General features: G+C 38.5%; 1 protein-coding gene across 3 annotated transcripts in view; it reads right to left on the bottom strand.

Annotated features, from left to right (window-relative positions):
- Positions 1 to 692: 692 nt before the first annotated feature.
- The window catches only part of ANO10 (anoctamin 10), a 130,701-nt gene continuing 106,159 nt past the window's right edge, over positions 693 to 25,234 (bottom strand). For 2 of the 3 annotated variants that reach the window (XM_075493232.1, XM_075493233.1), the window contains exon 13: positions 696 to 2,891. In XM_075493232.1, the coding sequence (XP_075349347.1) occupies positions 2,856 to 2,891 (36 nt within the window). In that variant the 3' untranslated portion in view covers positions 696 to 2,855. Of the gene's footprint in view, positions 2,892 to 25,234 lie in introns of all 3 variants that reach the window. The other variant, XM_075493235.1, reaches the window with a different exon arrangement.

Here is a 25,234-nt window from a genome sequence, read left to right as displayed (position 1 = left end):
CTTTCACTTTGGTGCACGTTCCCCTTTCCCCTGTGGCCCACTGTGCCCTTCTCCATTGCATGCTGAGAAAACCAGGCCAACGGCCTCACACGTCAGCTCTGCACCAGGGGATGGCCTGAGCACAATGGGAAAATGAAGTCTCCGCTCCTGTGTGCCTTGGGGACACAGTTACCCAGACTAGGAACAGACATGAATGGCAGTTACTGGTAAATATCTTATTTATTCTTTCTAATATTTTCATCTGACAACAGATTTTGTCAGTAAGTTTCATCCCTAGCATCCCACAATTTCTACGGAAGCACCTACAGCAGAACTAAAACAATACAAAGACATTCAGAAGCACAGACAGAAACATTTTTTCTCTCAAATGAGAAATGAAAATAGATGACATCGTGAATGTAAAAAAAACCAACCACCAAACCAAACCCCAATATCAAACCAGTATCAAACAGTATGAAACACAGGAACCCTCCCAGTAAAAGGACACAGAGCAGCATACAGAGGAATAGGAGCTAAATTTCAGTTCAGTGACAATGTATTACTCGGCAATATACAGGTAACACTTCTCAGCCAGCTAAAGTGTATGCTCTTTAGGACAGAAACACTCTCTTGTCATGACTGTGTAGCATCCATGATGCTAAAACAAAGCATCATGAAAAAACTCTAGTTCTAGAAAAAACTAGTATCTAGAAAAAACTCAAATCCCTAAAAACCAAAGGATTCCCATACTTCTCTCTCACTCACACTATGGAAGGTCATAATTCTTCCATACCTACTAGCTTTAGGTGGAGAATCCACCTAAAGAACAGTATTATCCCCATTTATAGGCAAGGAAACTAAGCAGAAGTGAAGGGATTTGCCCAAGGCAAGGGCAACAGCTAACATTACTTATGTCACCGGGTACTTAAACCGTACTAGAGATTTTCCCGTTAGTCTACAGAAAACAGGAGAATGAAAGGACCACAAGGACAACCACAAAGTCAGTTTTGAAGAAATCTACTTTTTTTTTTTTTCACATGATCACAGTTTAGACACAACTCGATTCCTTCTCTAACCCATCTTAGAAAATTATTCCAGACACCTGATACAGTTGCCATCAGCAAAACACACCAACTTTATGCTCATAAACCAGCACAAATTAGCAGACCAGCAGAATCCCTTCAAAATGGCTATGACAAGCTCACAAGAACATATTCCACCAGGAACCCATCCCACAGATTTTTCTTCTCCTGAACCGTTCACTCAAAAACACTGACTAGGCAGCACGAGTGAAACTTGAACAAACGTGACCTACTTCAGAGCAAAGTGGGCAAGAAACTGCAAAGCTGGGGAGCTTTCATGGAGAACATGCTGGTCCCCTCCTCAAAAAAGCTTCGGTTTTGGGATCTCTACAGCACTGTAAGAAGGGAGACGTGCTCCCCTCAGAGATCCCTGCCGGTTGCTCAGGGCAGAGCTTGTGCAGCCACAACCCTGCCACGGCTTCAGGAACAGGCTGTGAAACAGCAGCAGCCCATGAGATACCCCTGAAATAGCAGCAGCGTGGGGGACGCGCAGTGGGAGAAGCAAGAACAGAGACAGCAGCTGTAGCACCGTTTTGCTCCTCTTCCCAAGGGAACAGAGTCATTTCTTATTGGGTCACGCTTGCAGAGTTTGAGAAATGCTAATTTTAAATTCCAGACAGAACACATTATTTTGGCTTAGTTATATTACTCTGCTGTGGGGGCCCTGTGGCAGAAATCTGAAATGTGCCAAGTAGGCAAACACCTTAATCATTGTAACAGCAGATTTTTCCAAACAGAATTCCAGCAAGTATCACATATAGGTAAATTACATCTACCAAAGATGAAGGTCACAGCAGGAGAATATAAACTGTCTCAAGGTCACAGGAGCAAACACTGTAGAATTTGGTCCTGTTGCTGTCAGAAAACAATGAAACATTAGGAAAACTACCTTTTTGTGAAATGCAAGAAAAAAAATCAGATACTCACTACATACACGAGTACTGGTATATCAAGTACCAGGTTTAATTGATCTGTTGCTATCAGTTCATTTAACCAGAAGATCCATTCATACAATACTGCAGTTCAAGATCCAGGGAAGTGATACCAAAATTTAATGTAAATTAAAAAATAAATACACTTCATAAATTACTGATCAGCAATCTGTTTCCTACTGAATGCTTTTACCCAGCTTTTGAAAAGATTTTAGCTGGGGCTTATTTAGATAACTAGCACACAGGAATATATAATGCATACTTTATAATATTTAGGTTCAACTATTTCTCAGATCATATAGGGAACAATCATGTATTTCATTATGCAATGTATAAAATATTTAAATTTATTTGTTATGTGCAAACAGTAGCTAATAAGCAAGTCTTTGAAATAATACAGGATTGATTAGCTATTGTAATAAAGGAACAAAAGAGGCAATAACCCCAAAGGGACAGTACACTGTGAATTCAATACTAGTCTACCTTCTTTTTTTTTTTTCTTTTACAAAGTTGCAGTTGAAAACTCTAGTTAGCTTCCGGATGCTTACTCACAGGATCTGTTTTCAATCACTTGAAGCACAGTGAGTCTGGCAGATTTCAGCCAGACCTAGCATAAGCTGGAGTGCTTTATTTGGTGTTAACTTCACAAACGGTTGCATATAAGAACCAAAGAGAGCAGGAGAAAAGATCTTTTTTTACAACGTCAGGCAAAGAATATTTACCAAGTATCATATAAGCAGGTGCCACCTACTGAATAGATGGTAGAGTGCATGCTCTGAGCGCTACACTTCATCATAAACAAATGCTCAAGAAGTGCCCGCATTCACATGTGACTGCTTTAGTCATCCTCGTTCCTTCATGTTTACTCCTTCAGTGACTCAGCCGCAAGCTTCATTTGCTGTGAGAAAAGGGAAAAAAGAAAAGGTACACTAAGTGAGTGGTAGCATGACAAATTACACCAAACAGCAAAGTCTGAAAGCAGGACACTTCTGAATCCAACTGAAAAATAAAACTGCACAAAAAAATTAACTCAAGCTTTGGTAGTTAAAAACGCAAGTCTATTATGCCTGACTTTTACAAATGACAGGTTTTTAACAGAGGTATTGCTTTTCCCACCAAAAGACTCGGCAAACGATGATGCAATTTGTATGTTAATTAATTCTTTTCGTGATGAATAATGCCTTACGCTGAAATTACTGGGCCCAACAGATACAGAAAAAAAACCCTTCTCCCTCAGACTCGTGACCGGGGGAACTGCTGTAAGAACGGCAAAATGAAAAGCCGGTGGAAATTACTGTTGTATTGGAACTGTCTTCTGCCACTCCTAGGCAATAGCCGTGCTCATGACAGCGCACTGCGTAAGCTGGCATCGCCACCGCTGCTCCTGGAAATCCCTGACCCCTACCTCTGGTCATGCCTGTCTGCAGGGTAACTGGCAGTCACCTTCCCTCTTCTTAGGCAGCACTGGCTGTGACTTAAAACAGTGGCAGTAAGCACAGACAGGTACAGCCGATGGGCTTCGCTGGACATTTGCTCTTACATTTAGGAAGACATCAATACGAGGCTGGAATTAAGAATGCTTATCACTGAATCGCAGATTTATTTATTTATTAAAATACAAGATGGCTCTTTGAGATTACTTCAGATAAGCAAAATGCTCACCACAATGAAGGACTGTGATGTCAGAATGTCAGACACAAAGGGAATTAAAAAATAATTATTAATTATTCCTTGTGGTAGCAGATCTTTGTTCTGAAGACATGAATGCAATTTGCTTAGTCAGTGGGAGAATCTACCTACTGGCCAAGAGGTGTGCAGATTTTTAAGGTAGATTCTTTACAGATGTAAAATTTTAGTTCACTGTGAAGTCTTCAATACTGCAGAGGGTTTATTTTAGGAAAAATCATAAAAGTCATTTAGCCTTAAATATTTAAGTTTTTAAGGCATCTTAAAAGCTCGAACGAACTACTGACACCACACTGCCCTCAATTTCCCATTGCACAAATGTTAAGGTGTAACTGTTACTCAGTGTTTCTGTATTGCCCATTTTTTTTTGCTGCTGAATTGAATTAAAACATCCTGTCATATAAGAAAGAGGCAGCAGACTGCTATGGTGATACGTGTTATTTCCAATCCTGTTGTGAAACATTTTTGTTTTCATTATCTTAGGACATCACCAGAGAGATCTCAACGTGAAACCAGAGTGACAATTCCAGGCGTCCAAAATACCTCCTGAGCAAGAGAAACCAGAGCCACTCTTTGAACCTTCTTGTTAAAGGGGGAGTTTCATAGTACAGAATTCACAGAGGCAAAAAGAGCAGAGTTTAAACCGTGCCAAAGGCGTGTCTCACACATCACCTGGGGTTATCAGCTAAGGGTCTTTCAACGTCTGGAAGGCTGGAAACCACCCTGATACGCTAAGAAATAATTACAGAGACTGAAGTCCCCAAAGAAAAAGACTGAGAGACGACAAAGGAAGGAGACTAGATGGAGACCAGCCTGAAGGACAAGGTGAGGAGCACAGGCAAGGCGATGCACAGCACTGCTGGAATTCAGGTGTCCAGCGTGACTGCCGCCTTAGAGGCAGTTTGGCACACAAGGAAAGAAAAAGGCTGGACATGAGAAAGTGAGTGATCATATGAAGAAATAATTTATGCAGCTTCCAACTCCTAAGCAGCTGTGTAGTTTCCATATCATCCACTCAGTGGTGGATGGACATGTGCTTCTGAACTAAGGTTCTTTCTTTTAAGCTTGTGCTTGATTTTATACAAATGGCCCAGTACATACGAGCTATTAGAAAGACAAATACCTAATAATGCTATCAAAAAAAATTGGAAAAGAGGAAACTGCAAATACAGTGGACACTTTCATTCAATTTCTATCCCGTAACAAAGATGTCAGATTGCTCTAACAGCACCTTCTAACTTTCCTTTGCTGCTAGTCTGTGCCTGGACCCATTCCAAAACATTACTCTGCACGATAAAACCCACCTACAATAACTCTTCTTTACCATTTTTATCTGTATTTCCATGCCATCTATAAGGGAAGTAAAATTAGTTTGCGATACAAATATTTATATGCTTCTCCATAGCAACAGTGCAGAAAAAAAGCCATAGCTAAATGCTGGAATACAGATTCCTCTTCTGCATCCTGATTCACTTATTTAAATAAATGTCTGGATAAAACTACAGCATCTTAATTAAAGTGACTTCTACCCCTATTGTAAAAACATTAAAAAGATACAGAAGACAGCAACTTAATTCAGTTCATGATTCATCAAATTCAAACCTAATTCTCTTATTTTAGAATTATTTTCTTGAATTCTGAGCGTTGTTGTAATTATACGGGGATTGATGAGGAATGTAGAAAACTGGAAAGATAAAAATATTTTTATTCTCTGATTTCTGCAGGGCTTGCCAAAGCCTGGCAAGAACCCAAGCGTATGACTATTAATGATGACTAGATGGTAATCTGTCCAAAAATTCTGTACAAGCGGGACTACTGTCATTTATTTTTGAAGGCCCTCCTAACTTTAACTGAGCTAATCTTATGCTAGTATTCTCTTATGCTGGCAAACTTATGCTAGTGTATTTAAAATATGACGAACAAACAAATTTCCCCGCTTCTTCACTGGGCCAGTGAGTACAAAACCCTCTTAAAATAGCTCCACATGCTGCCATGGCGCACACAGCCTGGGCAAAACCAGTCCAAATGCAGTCACTCACGTATTTCAGGAAATGAATCTTAAGCAATGCGAGAACCCCAGGAGCAGCATATTTCATTTCTTCTTTATAATTTCTAATACCAAAACATATTTTGCAGTACCTGGCAGCACCAGGCTCCCCTAAGAGCTATCACTTCGGCAAGCAACATGCGGTGGCACCATTAGACAGTGAAATTCTTTGCCAAGTTCTGGCTGAAGAATTTTTAAATTTGCTTTTCTTTTACTGTGAAAGGAAATGTTCCTTTATACTGGGAAAATATTTCTCTAGAGCAACATATGGGAAAGGGAGTGTATTTTTTTTTTCTGATACTGAGAATGGGAACTGACAAGATATATTTTAAGATCACCCTTCCTCTGATGGCCCCAACAGGCTCATTGACAGACCTGTGGGACTGAGTTAACTACATCAAAAAGACATTTCTTTGTAAGTTTTAAGTAGTTATTTTAAAAATATAGAAAAAGAGGTATTAAAAACTTCTCAATCTACTTTTCAAACCTACTAGATACATAATGGCAAAGAAAACCAATGCTCAGTTGAGGGGTATTAAAAGCCTCTGTAAACTAACCAGAGGCGTAGTTCAGAAATGAGCTGGCTCAAGAAACCGTTCTTCATTTATCATCAGCTGGGAGTTACTAGCGAAAGGTTTATGCTTGCGTTCTGCCTGACAACTGATCGCACAGTCCTGCTCCCTAGCAAGCTAGGCCGGGCTCTGCGCAGCACTGCGGATCACGTCTCTCTCCCGCTGCGTGGCTGTAAGACCGACTTAATGGTCTGCTGTGCGCAGCACGCTTAGCAACAGTAGCCTATGCATGCAATACGTAAGTGAGGCATATGTTTAAACTGATAGTAGTTTATCGTAGTGGGGCTACAGTGTCGTTTATTCTAAAATTCTACTGTTAGGAATTGCTCTAAATATTTATCTGCTGTAATTCAATAGATTTGCTATTCCCATTTTATTAAGTTTAAATTTCTCTGTAAAGCACACATAATATAATTAGTACTTTCAGTAGAAACAGCAAAAATTCTTCAATGTGGTTTACAAATAGGCTTTACCAATTAATTAGATTTCACTATATTTCAACATTACATTTTCTGAAAGCACTATAATAAAACGTAACAGATCCTTTCACACCACAAATACAGTTGCATACCAACCCTGGAAATCAGGCTACTTCCTTTGTGTGTTCACAACCAGAAACACAAATTTTAGTACACAGGGTGTTGACTGTAGTTATCAATGACTGGTAAGTCTGCAGTTAGAGGGTCTACGGAAGTCTGATCTCTTGATTTAGTGCTACGAAAAAATACTACTTAATATAAGCAAGTAAAAGAAATAACTACAAACACGAACTAACAGAAATACACGGTAACACCCGCAGACCTCGACTAAAGCAAAACCAGTTGAGTTGCCAAGGGATTTACCACTAACAGCGCTAGGGCTTTGTTCAAGCCGCAGCCTCACTGGAAATCCAGGTCGCTTCTGCATGGCATGAGGAGAACCATGGCCCACCTTCATTTTCAAGCCCTGTGCACAGAGCCCACAGACGAGGAGAGGCTTTGCATCTCGCTCTGCGCAGCAGGACTGCTTTGAGCAAGAATGTCGTATGCTCCAGCGTGAAGCTTCATTCTGCCCCTGCGGCTGCAAAGCACCCGCTGCCTTTCACAAACCCTATCTTGCAAATCCATCTGTGACCTCCTTTCTGCACAAGAGGATGAGAGAGATAACCCAGCACTTCTGCTGTTACCAGTGCTCATTTACACACACTCAATCTAATCAAAACACTCAACTTTCCTATATGGTTTCAATGGGACAGCCAACATTTTATCAGGTGGCTAACAGTCTTTGCTTTCCTCACTTCTGGCTGTCTGTTTAATGTTGATTTACTGCACTTGCTGAGCTCTGTGTCAAATGCTTAGAACACCGTTATTTTCCAGTTACGCTTGGTCTTGGTAAGCCAGCCTCTAACTACTCTTAATTTTACCACTGTGGGTGTTAACGCCAACTGACAATTCAACCACAACCTGAGGAAAACAATTTTAAAAAATAAAAAGCATTTAGAAGTGAAAATCAATGAAACCAGGAGTTAATGACTCACTGGTTTGGTGCTTTTCCATATGCATACTCAGCATACACATGTGTTTGTATATATGAAGAACAGACATGTAAATAGCCATACAGTTAAATATGAGAAGATATAAAGGCAGATGTTTCTAATCAGCAACTCCATCTTCTGCTTTTCCTGTATTCACCATGTAGAACGGCTCACTAGCAGTCAACTGCTTAAAGAAAGCGTAGTGTTATATGGTATCTTTCTCACTTTCTCAAATTAATTATAATATGAAAACATGATGGATATGTATTAAAACTATTCTTTCCTAATGGTGTACAGTCACAACAAAGGTAGTTTCTTGGGCCTTGAGCTGTTTGCTGACAACTGCAAGAACTGTATCAACTTAATCTGTGAGTACCAGTCAGTTATAGAAGAGGCAAATTAACACCTCCTTTAAAAGTCAGTAAGCCTCTTCCACATCTAATATTTTATTCTGTGTGAAAGTGTAAGAATTTATTTAATGGAACTTTGTTCTCGTTGATTACAATGGTGGAAAGTTGTGGTACCTTCGGATCTAGAAGTACAAAGCTTCCCTCAAGGTTTCCGCACATGACATTTAACACTCTCTGCAGGGAATGGAGCTTAAGGACTTCAGGCTTGGGGTAACTTTTAAGCCTCATTTCTGACTCCAACCAGTTTTTCAGCAACCTCTTAGTTGCCATAGCTGGAGATAACTGGTGCTTGTTTACAGTAGCAATAAACACCTTCTATACTAGTATACTCCTGTTTATAAATCCACACAGCTGCAATAGAACACTGAATGCTTATTTTCAGTAACTCATCCAGTACAACCCCTTAAGTCTTCCTGAAAGCTATCGATTTCCAGAATATAGTTTCCCCCCTACTTAAGTAATATGATAGAAGACTTGTTCTTCAAGACAAGTAGGAACAATTTTGCAACTTCCTTATTTAGCAGAGCCAAGACCAATGGCCCTGTGATGCTGCAAACCAGTGAAAATAACTCTCTATAAAGAAAAGCCACACATAAGCATTGAAGAGCCAAAATGCAGATTTTTTGATGAGGAGGTGAGAGGAATTTTAAATTGAAGATAACAAAGGAACAAATGCCAAATTATGCAGCTCATGAGAAGGACTCTGTAAGCACTTATAATAATTTAACTTTTTGAGGACCGAAAAGTTACCAAGCACTGCAACTATTACTCTCCTTACCTCTAGGCTGCATCTGGAATATTGCATCTAGTTCTGGGCCCTCCAGTATAAGAAGGATACTGACCAACTTCACCAAGTCTAGCCATGGGACACAAGATGGGCAGGGAGCTGATGCACATGACCTGTGAGAAAAGGCTGAGACACCTGCCAATATCTACGAGGAGGTCAGCAAGAAGATGGAGCCAGGCTCTTTGCTGAGGTGCGCAGCAAGAGAACAAGAAACAAAGTGGTCATAAAGAAATAAGCCAAAAAAAAAAAATCACTACAAGAATAACTAAGCACTGCAGCAGGGGCCCAGGGATGTTTTGCAGTCTCTGTCCTTGGAGGTTTTCAAGACCCAACTGGAAAAAGCATCAAGCAACCTGATCTGAATTTGATGTTGACCCTGCTTTGAGCAGGGGGTTAGACTAGAGACCTTCTGAGGTCCCTTCCAGGCTGAGAGATTTTTGTTGTTGTTCCTACAGGAATTGCGGCAGAGAAGTTTGCCTGGACTCTCCAGATCTAGAGTGGAAATCTGCTACAAGAAATAGCAGGTAACAGCAAACAGCAAAAAAGTAATTCTCTTCTTTCCTTTCTTGTACGCCTAATTCATGACAGAATACCAAGTTAAAAAAGCTAGTGTTAATGAAACAGTAAGTTCGCAAAATTAGTACGTGCAGAGTCAGGAAAACTTGCAGAATCACACAATACGTGCCTTGGAGTATTGTGCCTGATTAATAGCACTGTGAGCCATAGCAGACAGACAAAGCAACCCCGTTTGTAGTAGACTTTTTCCAGGATTTTTTCCTGATCTACTTCATATTGTCTCTGATCTAAATTGCAAAGTATTAATTAATACTCATTACAATATTCTTACTGTATTAGTCACCCTTTGTTGAACTTTACTTTAGTTCAGTAGATAGTGGAAAAATGTGGAAATAATAGTAGAAGCCACATTAGATAGCATCGTAGTATTTTCTTCAAAAGTATAGCTTACATATTCTGACCCTCAGGACATTTATTTTTATCTTATTTTAGTTCATACTTTTTAAAATTCACTTCTTTCACCGTATCTGACCATATAGTTGCAAAGTGAAAGATAAATACACAAAGTTAAACAACACGTCTGAATGCCTGACGAAGAGCGCGTGCTCTAACGGCACCGACAGGACGACAGACCGGGCTAGCAAATGCTCTCCCCTTTAGCTTATGCAACTACCTCTCATCCAAAAAGCAGCCAGCCAATAGATTTTGGAGTCAGAAACTATTGACTAGCTATGAAAGCAATGATGCAAAAATATCCAAAGTGACATGACCTTGACTGCATCTCAGAGCAGAGGGATGGACTGCACAGTCCTTCCAGATCTGTGCCTGTCAGTCATACATTTCTTTAATTTTGGGACCTGGGTCAAACAGACTTCACTGCAGTTTAAGGGTGCAGTTTGTCCCTGGATTAATAGCACGTCAACAATGTTTTAATGATTTCAGGCTGAGCTATGATAAAATTTATTTTCTCAGGAGTTTGGGATAATGTTAATTACCAGTTTGCAGTTACTAGTTACCATCAAGAGAAAAATGGGTAAAACAAACTATTCCTCCTCTCTGAAGTTTACCAAGTTTATGTACTAAGCAGGATGCCCCTGAGCACGCACTTATCCTTTAGAAGAGAAATACCCAGCACTTTCAGAGTTTAACTAGGCCTCTGGACACAACCCCCTAATTTACAGATATGCCTGACACTGAAGCGTAACTGCCGACAGAGCTGAGTTAGCCTGACACCAACTGTAATAGCAGTAACAGCCTGGCTAAGAACCAGGTTGCTCAGTATATATTAATTTACTCCTTAAGCTCACATGCTTTGCACTCACCCTGCCTCCTGATTCAGGAGGCACAGCTGAGAAACAGCAAAACCAGCATCTGAAAAAATGCCAGCACCAGTGGTGAGGGACACGAAGGCACTGCATGAGATAGCCAACAGTCCTTCCTCCCCACGCTTCTGCTTGAACGATTAAGTGCTCAGGTGATGTCAAAAATACACAGCTCACTACAGCTGCTGGGAGAATATGTGTTTCGGTCTAACACTTTCAAGACAAGCAAAGCTATGCGAGCTCTGTGCTTCCATTTTTTCCAGCTGAGGACTGGAAGGGACCTGCTGGGTTATAGACACAAGCGTCCCTTGAGCGCATAAACCCGCGCAGTAGTAGAGGTTTAGCCCCGAGGAGACCACACAACATCTATTCCAGTATTACACATGCCAAAACCCACACAGTTTTTGCCAACATCCCTTAACAAATTCTGTTGTACGAAAGGCAAAAGACTAGTTTAAACTATTTAATGCCACAAAAAGAACAGAGGAAACATCAAGAGCATGAACACGTCTCCTTGTAATCTGTGCAACAGCAGGGAATAGACTGTGTGAAAAGCCGAGATGGTCTCTCAAAATGAGTTATGCCCAACCCTCAGAAGACGACAAAAAAAAATACTCTGTAATGCCATTACTTTCTGGCTACAGATTTGGCCATCAGTGGAACCCAGGCACACAAAGCCTGACACCTCAGCACCCAAAGCACTAGCACCCTGTCCACCCTCTGCTCTGCCAGCGGACACAAAGGCATGCCTAGCCCCAGCCCAAGCCCAGCCTGCCTGAATAATAACCCGGGCCCACATTTCTTTCCAAATTTGTTAATTTGTGGATCCGTACAGAGCCCTGCTCAGTTGCCAAAGGTTAGTAATAACAACAAAAAAAAAGGTTACTTCTCTATACAGGAAATTAATTAAGTAGTCTAGATTGGACTCCAGATAAGAAACAGAGAACCCAACTTCAGACACTATTTTTGGAAATTTCTATCTGTGATATAAATCTGACATAAAAAGCAGATAAACACGGAGGGCGCATGGCTGTGCTCTGTCCTGCTACCACACACCAGCCAAAATGCCCCACGTACAAAATTTCCGTCTGTCTTGTAGCAGGGAGGAAGCTTCAGCCTAACAAATACGTCAGATGACACCAGAGAAATCAAATAACTGAACAGTATAAGTAGAAAATAGTAAAACGTACTTGAAGTATAAACCACATGTTCAGAAATTAAACTTCCACACTAAGTGCTGGGCAGATACATAGCAAAACCACTCTCTGTAAGGAGTTTTTTTTTTTTAAGAAGGAATTTGCCCCTCAGTTTATCTGCCATATCAACATAGAAAGTGAGTTCAATTCTAAAGTAATTGTTACCACAGTATTCACAAAATAACATTTCAGTGCAATAGAGCCCGAAAAACTATACAATGTTTAAATTATTTGGTGAAGAAGAACTACTCTCAATTCTACCCAAGAGTTTAATAGGCAAGGAATCCAAGACCAGCAACAGAAGGGACCTGCCAGGTCACCCTATTTGTTTTCCTCCCCAGTAGAGGCTCTCCTGCCCCAAGTACTTGTCCTTACAGCTTCATTTCCAGTAACATTTTCATTCTTGTATTTCTTTTCAAAGACAAGCTTTCTTCTGCTTCCTGTGGGGGCTCTGCTATTACCTCTTATTGCCTATTCACAGCCCAGTGAAAAATAATCAACATAGAGCTGGTAACCAATTGCTATTGCAGTCATTTTATAAATATTCTGAAGAAATCAGTTCTACAAACATTAAAGTGTACCAAAAGTCCCTTTGCAGATACTTCCAGAATGGCAATGGCACAACTGACAGAATTCCTTCTTGCACCAAAGACACCTGTGACAAGGCAAATTCCCCTTCTGCCAAGCGCCCTGCTCCTTGGGAAGACTAGGCACAGATGGAAAAAGAGGCAACTTGTTTTCCCTTAATTAAACACTGGACTAAGCATAAGTATTGATCAGTTACAGGTATTGATTTGCTTTTAAAAATATATTTAAGTTGATATCTGTCTGACTAGATAAAGTCATACACTTATTCAGATAAAGTCAAATTACTCGTATCAGTTATGGTGGATTCATGGTTTGATCTGGCTCAGGAAGTTCTTGAGCTGAGCACAGGCAGAGGATGGGAAAATATTATGGGGAAATACATGTTAGCCCTGCTCTTCGCTCTGTCCTAGGCATCTGCTTATTGCCATGTTGGGGCCTGGGCTAGAGAAACCCTTGATCTCACAACCCTTACGCAGATACATGCGTATACAGAAGGGACACATACAGCTTATTAAACTTGCCATTTTCATTTAAGATGCACAACTGGATACGAAGCATTACTCGTACAGAACTACAAAAGATTGTCTAATAAGCACGTAGGAGAATCAGAATAAACTTTGAATTCACCTGCACAGATATTTTGAAAATGAGTAAAAGGTCAGTTTGGTAGTTTATAACTCTGCATTTCTTCAAAATGAGTAAAGTTATAACAGCTGACATAGTCCTAAATTATAGGTATAACAATATTTATAAATTACTCTGCTATGCCTGTAGTAATTTTAAACAACCTAGCAAAGTGTAAAGGTCTGGTTTCCTTGAAGGCAATGGCAAAGGTCTCGTTTACTTCAGTGAAGCCAGACTTTCCCTTTATGTGCTTCCTGGGTTACGAGTGAACAAAATGCTTTTCCTTTTTTCCAACAAATTAGTGGGAAGAAAACCTCTTTGCTACAAGTTGTTTACCGCATCTGTTCAGAAGTGAAGAGATGTAGTGCTCGATCAGTAAAGCTCCTGTCCATCTGTCTGCTTTTTTACTAGAAAACCACAGTACTCCTGTGAGTTACATCCAAGAGACGCTGTACTCATCAGTACCGCCATGCCCTAGGTGCTCTTCCTCCGTAGCCCCCTTTTCAGAGCCATCTGCACTGCCATCAGAGACCCTAACAAAATTCTGTGGTTTTCTGCCTCTAATACTATCAGCAATTTCTTTGCAAAGCTTTATGAAATTATTTCGCAATAGAGAGCAAGCTATGGAAAATTAAAACGATATAATAGCTACTATTTTCAGGCTGAAGAGATTTGAATTTTTAAGCAGCTTTGTAACATGAAGACAAACAACGATCTGTAGATACGCTGAACGTGAGCGTGTACTCTGTTTCTGAGATCTGCTTTAGTGCCTTGGAACACCCTACACTATTTAACTGAGCAATTACAGAAAAAGATTTTAGGGTGAGGTTTAGATTGGAAAAAATGTAGGAATGATTTCTGACTACTTAATTTTATTATTTTCAAGCCTTGCCAACCCTATAATCCCAGTTTCTCTCGGTTAACTTAATTTTTGTGCAAAGCAACACATAGCAATAGAAGACATAAGCAGATTACTTGTATTATACATAGAAATTTGTTAAGAATTGATTTTAACAACATTGTAATTTTTAGGCTTAGAACTTCATATTAAAACTGTTACCTTCTAAACAGAACTTGAATAATTGCAAAAAAGGGTAAGCATACTGAAATTATTCTTTTCCTTTTTCAACATGAACCTTGTATCTATGTGGCCTTTCCATGACCAGAATAAGTCAATTTTCATACGCTTTGGTAACGTTCCTCCTTATTTTTTCTGCTTTTTCATTTCTGTCAAGTATTTTTGCTTTTTTAATAAAGCATTTTACTCCCTCTCCTTATTTATTCCTTGCTGATTCCCTGTGCTAGTTGCACCCTCTCCCTTAGATTTTTTAACTTCCAGTTTCTTCAAACTGAGAAATTGCTCCCTTCTGCAACTAAATTCACTGGTCGGTAAGGGTCAAACTTGCTGGCAGGAGAACTGCCAAGAGGACTGGCCCTGGAGGCTGGCAGCTCCCCGGTGGGAAGAGAGCCGCACTCTTCCTCCCACTCGCATCACCCTGCTCTCCTTTTCAGGAGCGGTGGGAGGGAAAGGAAGAACAGAGTATTGATAGCACAGCCCCACTTTGCTGCTCTGCTCTGAGGGGCTGGGTAAAGCCTGGCAACAAACTGAAGCCTGGAAATAAATGTGTTGAACAGATATATACTGCTTCAGTCCAGCCTCTGTTCTAGACTGACCTTCTTCTTTTGCTTCAATGGAAATTAGAGCTAATGGTGCCAGCTTCAGCATGCACTGAGGGATTAACAATTGTGATTCATGTTAAATTGCCACACTAATTTAATTCTATCAGACCTCAAGGCTGTGCTTTGAAATGTTTCTTATACATTGCAAAGTGCTTTTACTGGGTACCCTGAGTTACCAGTACCCTCACATTCCTATTTCTCAGTTTTAATCTATCACAACAATAAATACGTTATCTAGCATGCAACCAGAAAGATCTAAAATAATTTCTCTTCAACACATCAGCTGTAGCACATTAAAACTGTCCTATTGCTATAGAAACACTGTACAACATTACCATTTCTCAGAAAATATACGTGGTCTTATAAATTTTATAGTAAGACCTTTATAAAATAGATTGTTACTCCTGTCAAACAATCCAGGTTTTAAAAAACATGCCAGTAAGTGCTGTCAAAGGACTGTAAATAAGTGTTTAAGACATCATATGATTTTGCATCAGTAAAGTGAGTTAATATTATCCAGTGAGTCACCTAGTTAATTCACTGTAAATTTATGGGATGGTATAAGATGGAAGGTGAACACCCATTTCCACAGATCTTTCAGGGCAAATCAAATATGCAAGCTGAGACAGGACAAATAATTACAAAATATTAACAAGCTGCAGAAATCCATTTTCTGCACTTTGAGCTTGATAATACGTCAGTGCTCACATGCTCATGTTTCCTTCTTGGCACTGGAAACAATCAGAAAGCAAAGAGTGAAAATTCCATATACCATTATAGGACCAAGAGAACTGCAAAACCCATGGCAGTCAGTTACATCATTTTCTAAAATAATAATAATGCACAATCGTAGTGAAAGATTTCTTCAATAAGCTAAAGCAAATACCTCTCACATACTAAAAAGAGCACATCACTTTCCATATTAATAGGAAATAACAATTATTTGTGGTATAAGGAAATACATCAAAGGAAAAGAGTATGCCCAATAAAAAGAAATAGAATTGTAGGCTGTGGTTTACAATAAGCCAGTGTAAGAGTGCATCTACAGAAGCAACTCAACAGCACCCACACACACAGATTCTCATTCTCTCTATCCCTCTGTACCTGTATACTGCATCTATACATATATAAAAAATATAAAGAAAATGCATACACACAGAAGAACAAATAAAGACAACTTTAACGATGCTAAAGTCACAGGAATGAGCAGTGTAAGTATAATGCTTGTATTTAAAGGGGCATTATCAACAATATTAATGGGAGGCTGTTAGGTTTTGGGTTCCACGTGTTGGGTTTTTTTTGGTTTTTGTTACCTTGAAAATTCTCCTCCTGATGCCTTCTTCATTTGTAACCTGTGAAATCTGGAAATTGGCCAATATTGCTACCATAACGTTATGGGGAATTCACACTTCAGATCAGCAAAGGAGTTCTTCAGCAGACCGCATACCCTAAAGACTAATTAGCATTAAGCATTAATTTAAAAAATATATTATATATGTTACTCTATATTGCTAAGTATTAATCTCATATATAAATAATCTTCAAATAATTATATTTGAATTTTGCAGTCTTATTAACTTTTGATCAAAGAAATGTATCCCATTGAAACTGCCATCTGCTGAACTTGCTTCTTGACTTTGTTTGATCTTTCTGTGACATGGGAATAATCACAAATAATATTGGGAAAAATATATAACTAACACCTTAACAAAATTTTCTCTCGTGGAATCTGCAGGGGTTTGACTAAAAAGAAGAAAAGAAGTCTTTCTGCTGTGTTAGTGAATGCGTGAATCTCTTTTCTTGATTTCTGCTGATCAGTGAAAAAAATAGAAAAGAAAATACAACTCAGAATTCCTAAGAGCCATATAAATGCTCTCGTATTAGATGTTTATGTAACAAACTGGAACCTCCACAGTGGCATTAAAAATAATCTTGTTTTTGAAGCAGATATGAAAATTCTTCCGATTCATGAGATAAGCTTAATACTAATCGATACAGAAAGTAAGAAACTGCTCCCATTAATATTTGTTCCAAAGTTTTAACTGTGTTCACTACACTTTTGTAGACTTCTCATGGAAACAACAGGACTGATCACTCTCAGAGAAGAAGTAACTGGATGAACTAATTAATGGTTTGGTCTGATAATTTCAACATCACCAAGTTAAAAACAAGTAAGGGAAACTCTGGGTGTGTCCCACCTGCAGAAGAAAGGTGTCTTCTTACCACATGTGAGCCTAACTTAGTCACTTACGAGTTTCTCAACTTGGCAGACCAGCTAAATTCTGGGTTTGCTCAACAGTACTTCCATCAACCCAAACCCATCTGTCTTTCATTTCATTAAGATTTTACCTCACCACTAGTTACCAAATGTTAGCTAAAATGTGGTAAGAACAGATCTTTCCATCTCCCTGAAGATGACCAAGCCTTTTTCAAGAGACAGACTGATTAATTTGATAGCACCTCAAGTCAGAAACAGGAAGGGCCAAAAGTCACAAGAAACTTATCTATTTAGCAAATTTACTACTCCTTTATATATACGAGTACTCCTACCTTTTGAAAAAAATCCATCAGTTTAAGAAGATGCTGATAAGAAACCCCATCCTTTCAGGGAAATAGACTTCCTTAGTTTTTCAATTTATTTCAAACTATTCAAGCAAAGAGGGCACCAACACAGAGCTGCTCTTCAACAAATACTCAGCAATCCCTGTTTTGTTTCAGGCAGCCCTGCTCTTCCAATACGAGGTAAAATTGTCCTTAAACATCTAAGGCTGTGTTGCTGCCCAAGCTTTCTCAACTCTTTCTTTTTTCTTCCTAGGTAACCAGAAGCAGTTCACAGGCAGAACCGTACAAAGCTTTTGGAACCTCCATGGCCAAGCAGATGGTGACCTGTATATGTAGCAGACACGTCCAAAAAGACCTCTGGGGCAGGAACTTAACGCTTGTGCATTTTTGTAGACAGCTAAGGCAACAGAAGTCCTAATGTGCGTAAGCCCTGCAAGTGCTACAACTATACAAACACTGCAATATAAATAGTTACCTAGCACACACAGTTCTTTTGTCTCAGTGTCTGGCCTCAATCTTAAAAACATGGGTTTGGTGAGCCATTCTGGTAGATGTACCATCTCCTACACGAGAATTACCAAAATAGTTATGAAGACTTAAAATACTGCAACTTTTTCGCCATTTCTTTCCTATCAAAAGCTATGGAGTCAGCATGCATAAACCTTCAAAATATTTTCTTTGCATTGAAATTTAAACTCCTCCTAACACATCTTTGAAAGAACTATGATTGGTCACATCCCTGAAAGTCTGATCAACCAATTTGGACAGCATTAGCACAAGATCACTCAAAATACCACCACATTTTTTGCCTAGCTCTTTTAGAAATGATTTTAGTATTATCTCTGTTTACTTGGGGATCAAATGTAATCAGCCTCTGTCCTTACATAAAATCTCTAAAGAAAGCACTTGCTCTAGTATCAAAAACTGGTTTTCATCTCTGAAAGGAAAAATCCTTGCTTTGTGATCTTGGATGTCTTTGTTGCTTTTCCCTGGGGTTTTGTTTTTTTTTCTCCTTTTTTTTCCCCTAAATGGAGATAATTACTCTCTGCTCAACTGCCCCATTGATTCATTCTGGAGTTTTATCTGGGAGATGTTCATTTCTGGCTTGTCCTCTTCTTCCAGACTAAGACAATACTCTACCAAAATTTCAGTGTCTGATAAGGTAAGAATTTCTGCCCAAACAGGACATGTTTTCAGTTTTTCCTTCTCTGCTCTGAGGGACCAAGGAGAGGACACAGAACTGCAGCAGACTCTTCAGTTGAGATATGTACTACTGCAGTATATCTTGCTCTGGACAGCCTTGCTCCAGGATAACAAGGTAGAAAGTTCAGCTATGGCTGGCCCCAAGGCAACGCCCCTGCAGAAATGACCTACCATGTACTGCTTGTTTCTCCACACACATTCCAACTAGATCTTCCAGGTGAAACAAAAATTGAGGCAGTAGAAAAAATATTAGTATGCTGGAGTATGAATGATATTATCATCATCTAAGGAAGCAGATAAAAAGAAAAAAGTTTCTCCTAAGAAAAGAAAGGAATCAAACAAAAAATATCATAGACTGGCTATGCAGCACTAACAAAGACTTAGGAACTAAATCAATCTCAAAAAAAAAAAAGCAGCAAACCTTGTAATTGAGGAAAAAAAAAAACCAAACAGGGCAACTAAACTACTAAACTTTAGATTCTCCAAATGCTTCTTAGGAAAGCAAATCTTTCTCTTTTCAATCCATTTCACAGGATATATAGCCATAAGCAGTGCACATTACACCTATTACTGGGTGAATAACCTAGCAAACTACAGAGGAGCATAATGCTCTGAAATGGTTTCTGAAGTTTTACTTGCTGTCAATAGAAAAGAAAAAGAAAGAAAAAGAGTACTATAGTACTTTAACTTATAAGATATTCTATTTGTTTCTAGTCCTGCTTTTCCATTTAATTTTAATTTATTTTACTACAACTTTAAAATACAATAAAGCTTTAAAAAGTATCTGTCTGAATTAAGTTCTTTTGCCAGATATTTTCCTCCTGGCTTCGCTAATCCATTTTATATGAGCTGGCATCTTACAAAGTATACTTTGGTATGCAGAGCCTAAGAGTACCATTGAAATCTCCTGACAGCCTGCTTCTCAGAAGCAAAAAGACATTATCTCACCAACAGACCTGCTCTAAACAGTGTTCTCTTTTGCATATGAGCTACCTATCACCACATGTCATGTTACTTGTAATTCATATAACTGCACATCAGAGAGAACCAATGCTGAGAGTACACACAGGAAAACTTACTCTTTTGTTTAAGCAGACAGCTATTTATATAATGGTATGATGCTTTCCATGTACATAAATGAATTTGGTTTTTATGAATATTCCCTCTGAATATTGGAGACTTCAGTCTCTTATTAAACAAATGCAGAGCAGCAACATAATATTGCTTCTGTAACACAGCAATACCAAGTGTGATACATATGCAATGATGTATATGCCTCTCTATAGAAAGCTACAGTATATGCCCCATGATTTCAAAAAGTTCCTAGCAGAATATTATATTGAGTTGACAAAAATATGTATGTCAGACACTTCAGTTTAATACTTATTTCAGGAAGAGAAGGTTAAGGGAACTCCGCTGATGTGGAGTTAATAATAAAAAATGGTTACTTTCAGCTTGGCAAATACACATTTTTTGCAGTTTTTACAGCATAGCATGTAATGAATTAACTACACACTAGGCAATAAGAATCTAAAATATTCCCCACGATAACTGAAAAGGATCCTGCATACTAATTAAAGACTGACATGTTCTTTGACCCCAACCATCTTTCTTTGAACACAAAACCTCTCGCATTTCCCAAATGTCAAGTCTTGCTGCTTTTCCATAGAAGCGTGTAACACTTCAAATGCAGCAGAAATGCTGCATTTATGGTACACCACAGGAGAATGACAGAAAGAACAGGCAATGCTTGTATGTTGACTGTTGCAGACATTCAGGTTAAAAAAAAAAATCCTTCATGAACACGTCAGGCCTCATTTGCTCCCCTTAATGTGCTCCCTATTTTGCTTACATATTGAAAAAAACCCTCATATTAGTGTAACTAACCTTCTTATATTAATTTTTCTTTGTTTAATCACTTCACAATTCAATCATTTCATAGTTCAGTTGTTGTTTCAATGAGATGGTCTATAACAGATTTGCTGGCAGTCTGAACTACATGTAGGTTCTGTCCAGAATGGCATTTTCCCCAGTCTTGTGCTAGAAACAAATCTGATTTAAAGAGAAAATGCAACGGTAATGGATGTATTTTATACATCCATTTCAAGTGCTTTATGATGTATCATCCTACTCTGAGTTTCTCAATTCTCTAAATATCTGCCTTCGCCTCAGGTTTGTTCTTAATATTTTCACATTTTGTACACACACCAAATGTCACCTTCCAGGAAGACTAACACATGCTATCCTTACGCAGTTCCACACTGTGGATGCATGTTCATAACGAAGTACAGCATGAGTACTTTTTTGCTTATCCAGTACCCAAAGAGTTTATATATGCCCTGTCCCCTCAAGCTAGACTAAAAAGGACTTGGAAGTAGGTAAATGGTAAATTTGCATATTGACAAAACACGTCTGACAACTCCAATTATTAATGGGTAGCTTCCTTTTCTCCCTTCAATGCCTGTCCATACGATCATTCACATTGTCACTGATTCAAAGCAGTATCCTCCCCCATATTCACAGTTGATTAGGAGTTAGCTTTGAGAGTCTTTCAGCTGCGCAGCTAACACAGGACCGCCAAGAACAGCTTTGCTTCTGGATGTCTCTGAAAGGGAAGAGTTTGGTAATACGGTAGCAAACAAGGGGGTTACTATTCAGATGTCAGGACCACAGAATTTTCTGTGAGGTCAACACTGTAATTTGAACAGTGATGTGTATACCTAGGTAACTGCAGGCAAGTACCTCATTGCAAACTCTGATGACTTGTTATCCAGTTAGTCTTCCTAGTGATAGGCTTATATTGAGTATAGTTATCTTAAGTAACCAAAACATCAAAATAAAATAAAAATCTCAAGATCAAGTGTTCAAAACACGTGTGCATCCACATTGTAATGGGCATCTGGATAAGCAAATGACAAACATAACCCCACACCTTGAATTGACAGGATGTATTACTACAGAATAATTATTAAATAATCCTTCTTTAAAGCTCAAGCTAGTCTCTGAATTTCAGTGGTAGCCAACAACTGTCTCCTAAGATCTGCAACTTTCACAGTGACAGCATGTCTCTTCAAAATTACCTGAATCAGATGTCTAAAGGGCAGGGGCTGTGGAGGAAGGGATCACAAAGCAACTTTCCAGCTATCAGACAATTTCAACAAAAGTTACCAATTTGCAGAGGTCTCAAGGACACTAAGTCCCTCTTCATTTTATGAAAATTAGTAGCTTGGTATGAAGGGAAATCCGGACCAACACCCTATCATTGAAAACACAATTGCAACTCAGTTCCTTCTAACATACAGCAAGTAACTGCCAGTTGTTTAATCAGGACACGTGCACAGCTGTATACAGGTTCAGGAAAGACAGAACATCAATCCTGAGGAAATCAGGCTTCATTAGTTCTGCTACTCATGAGCAGATTGTGTGTAACATGAGAACATGCAAATGGAGGAGTTTATTGTATAAGAAATCAGTCCAATCTCCTTCACGGTATCTGCCCCCATCCAGACTTGAGAAAAGTATTTTCATTCCCTTCCCTGCTTACAACCTGCGTTATCAGCGAGTTCTGCCATTTTCACTAGTCTCTCAGCATACAGGTACTGAATTTTCTGATGCCTTTTTAGTTTAGATGCCTTTAGAAAGACTGTAAGACTCTATATGCAAAGTACTTTTTCACCCTTTTTTGTCTCTAAATGAAAGTTACTGTTCTATTTGAGCGAGCAAGCAGGTAAAGAAATTTTAGAACACTTTTTAAAGGATAAAATTAATGCGAGCATATGACAGAAGGAAACTGTCAACAACAACAAAAATCAGAGTAACTACAGCTTACTGCTTTGATAAACTTGAAAACACTCACAGTTTATAGAAATTTAGCCCTCCAAGGAGCCAGGAGAATAATATCTGCCATGGCAACCAAACAGAGCAGTCTTCTGGCACTTTCTGAATGAGCATTTAGGAGGAGATTAATTCAATACTCCGAATGATGAAAGGGCTCTTGAGATCCATAACTGTCTCCCACAAATTACCCTTATTGTACAACTGGATGTTTAGAACAGATTGCACATTATCTATATTGAACTAGAGCTTTCACAGCAAATTTATATGAAACAGATTAAGCCCACATGATGTGTCACACTATTTTCACCCACTCCTTTCAGGGCGTTTACAAAAATGGGTACTTTATTAAATGGATCATTGCAGTTTTGCAGGATTTATTTTTAAGCTTATTTATATTTGGAAGTTACTGTAAGCCTTTTCACTATACAACTTTGAAATTTCCAAAACATGTAAAAGCATAAAAAGCTACACAAAAAATTTACAATATAGTATATAAACAGATAGCAGAAAGACTACCACATAAGTGAGCATTATAGTCTTTTTTTATGCATTTCATGCTATTTTGAATTTACAGGAAATTCAAGTGATGACATACCTCAATAATTATGCATCTTCCTACTTATATGTATCAAACCACTTTTTTCATCAAATGCAGCATCTGATGAGCACCAGACAGCTCAATGAAGACAAGTGTCTTATAGAAAACATTTTAGAAGAGTATATTAAACATCTAGCTGCTTCATCAGAATCTAAATTACTACAGAATCTTTCCTCCCAGGATAAAAATAATTTAGTATTTTGTTTACTGATTTCCTTATATTGCAAACAATCATACCATACAACATACAGAACAGAAGAAACTTGCAATAAAACAAGATTTATAGTGCAAACGCATTTACAAACAATTACAGCATAAAAGAGCTAGTCAGCTAGTTTTAGGAAAGCAGAAACACGTGTTGTCTCTTCTGAGACCACTGCAAGTTGTTCTCTGCAGTCTAGCAGCGTTCAAGACAGTACTTCACTTGCTGTATTAAGTGAATAGCTTTCCAGTTGTTTGCAGTTATGAGTAACACCTGGATTGCACAGATTGTTATGGAGGACATACACCTAAAAATTAGTCTTAGCCAGTCTGATAAAAGTTACTTGAGGTTAAAGATTATAAATAGCATTGATCCGGTTTTGTACTTGGCAACTGAAATGAACGAAAGGTGAACTTTTCAAAAATTTCTAAAGGCCACACATAATTTGTAGTGATAGACAGTGGAAATTGGACACTTAATCCACCACCATTTCTGAAAATCCCACTTTCGGCTTTTGATTACATTATCATACATTATTTCTGCACAGAATCACAACTCAGAATACATTAAGCAGGCAACAGAGAAACAAAAAGTAGTGAGTATAATTACAATTTTGAAGATCCTCGACTTATGTAGAACTACCATTTATTTGCAAATGAGACAATTCTGAATTTACGCTGCTTAAGTATAGATTCTGCTCTATACTGTGTATGGAGGAACTGTGTATCCTGAATAATAAACAGCATGTAAATGAAGGAACAGCGGTTAGGTTCTAAGCAGAGAAGAAAGCATTCACCTTGCCACTAAACAGTGAAAATAAAAATAAATTTAGGTAAAGCAACCTCACTCACTGAGCATCATCTAACTTATCACAGACTGAGTTGGGAATATTGGGGGGAATAAAAATTGCAGTGAAACCTTGAATAATGATCAAGAGCACAAGAAGCAGAACTGTAGTTTGGCAAGTTCCCTTCAATTTACTACTTCTCACTTTAGTCCCACTTTACAATCATTATATCATTAACAAACCTTCAGTCCCCATGTTGGTATTGATAATTAATGCTGTTTAAATTTTAGAAGGTCTTTCAAAACATTAGGCATTTTAAGCATCAAACATTACAAAAAACACACCTCTGGGCTAGATCTCTTGAGATTAGGAGGCTCTCAAATCTAATGGAGTTGGGCTGATTATTCCAGCTGAAGACTTTTGTACTTCTTGACTCTTGTAAAAAGTAATGAAGTGAAACAGATTTGTACATTTCACCATTTAGACTCAACAGGAAAGCTACACAGGTTTTAATACCTATATTTTAAAAAACAATTGAGGCTTTCAAAACCATTATAATGACAGCTCTCAGAGAAGTATATCTGCTGATTAATAAACGTCCAAAACAAACCAATCTTTTCCATATAAAGAGAATTAAACAGGTTACATTTCAAGTTAATATATTCCCATGGAATTAGAAACTGTAATTTGAGAATTCTGCCTCCAAGGATTTGCAGAAGTACTTACGTTATTCAGTAAATCGCTTCTCCCCCACAGTACTGCCTCAAGATCATTATTTTCCAAATCTACTCTTCACTTCACAAAGAAGCTAGACAAATCTCCAAAAATGTGTTAAGAATTTTAATCTGCAAATTCATGAAATAAAACGTGTAACTAGAGAGCAAAGAATCATTCGCAAATGTGAAACCTGTCCCAACTCCAAAATCCTCTGTCTCCATGTCAGTTGAATCTTTTCCAAGTCTTTATTATGCCTGCATTCATCCCTCCCTCTCTTCCATTAAAAAAACCAACCACCATAAATGTCACTGTTAAAATATCTAATTTGTCCCTTTAGCTTTATCATAATTCTCTTTGGCTTACTGTTCCTTTGCATGAAACTAACTTCTGATTT

This window comes from Mycteria americana, chromosome 2 (assembly GCF_035582795.1).
Source record: "Mycteria americana isolate JAX WOST 10 ecotype Jacksonville Zoo and Gardens chromosome 2, USCA_MyAme_1.0, whole genome shotgun sequence".
Lineage (NCBI taxonomy): Eukaryota > Metazoa > Chordata > Aves > Ciconiiformes > Ciconiidae > Mycteria > Mycteria americana.
Note: the sequence above shows the minus strand (reverse complement) of the source record. Positions and strands in the feature narration are given on the sequence as shown.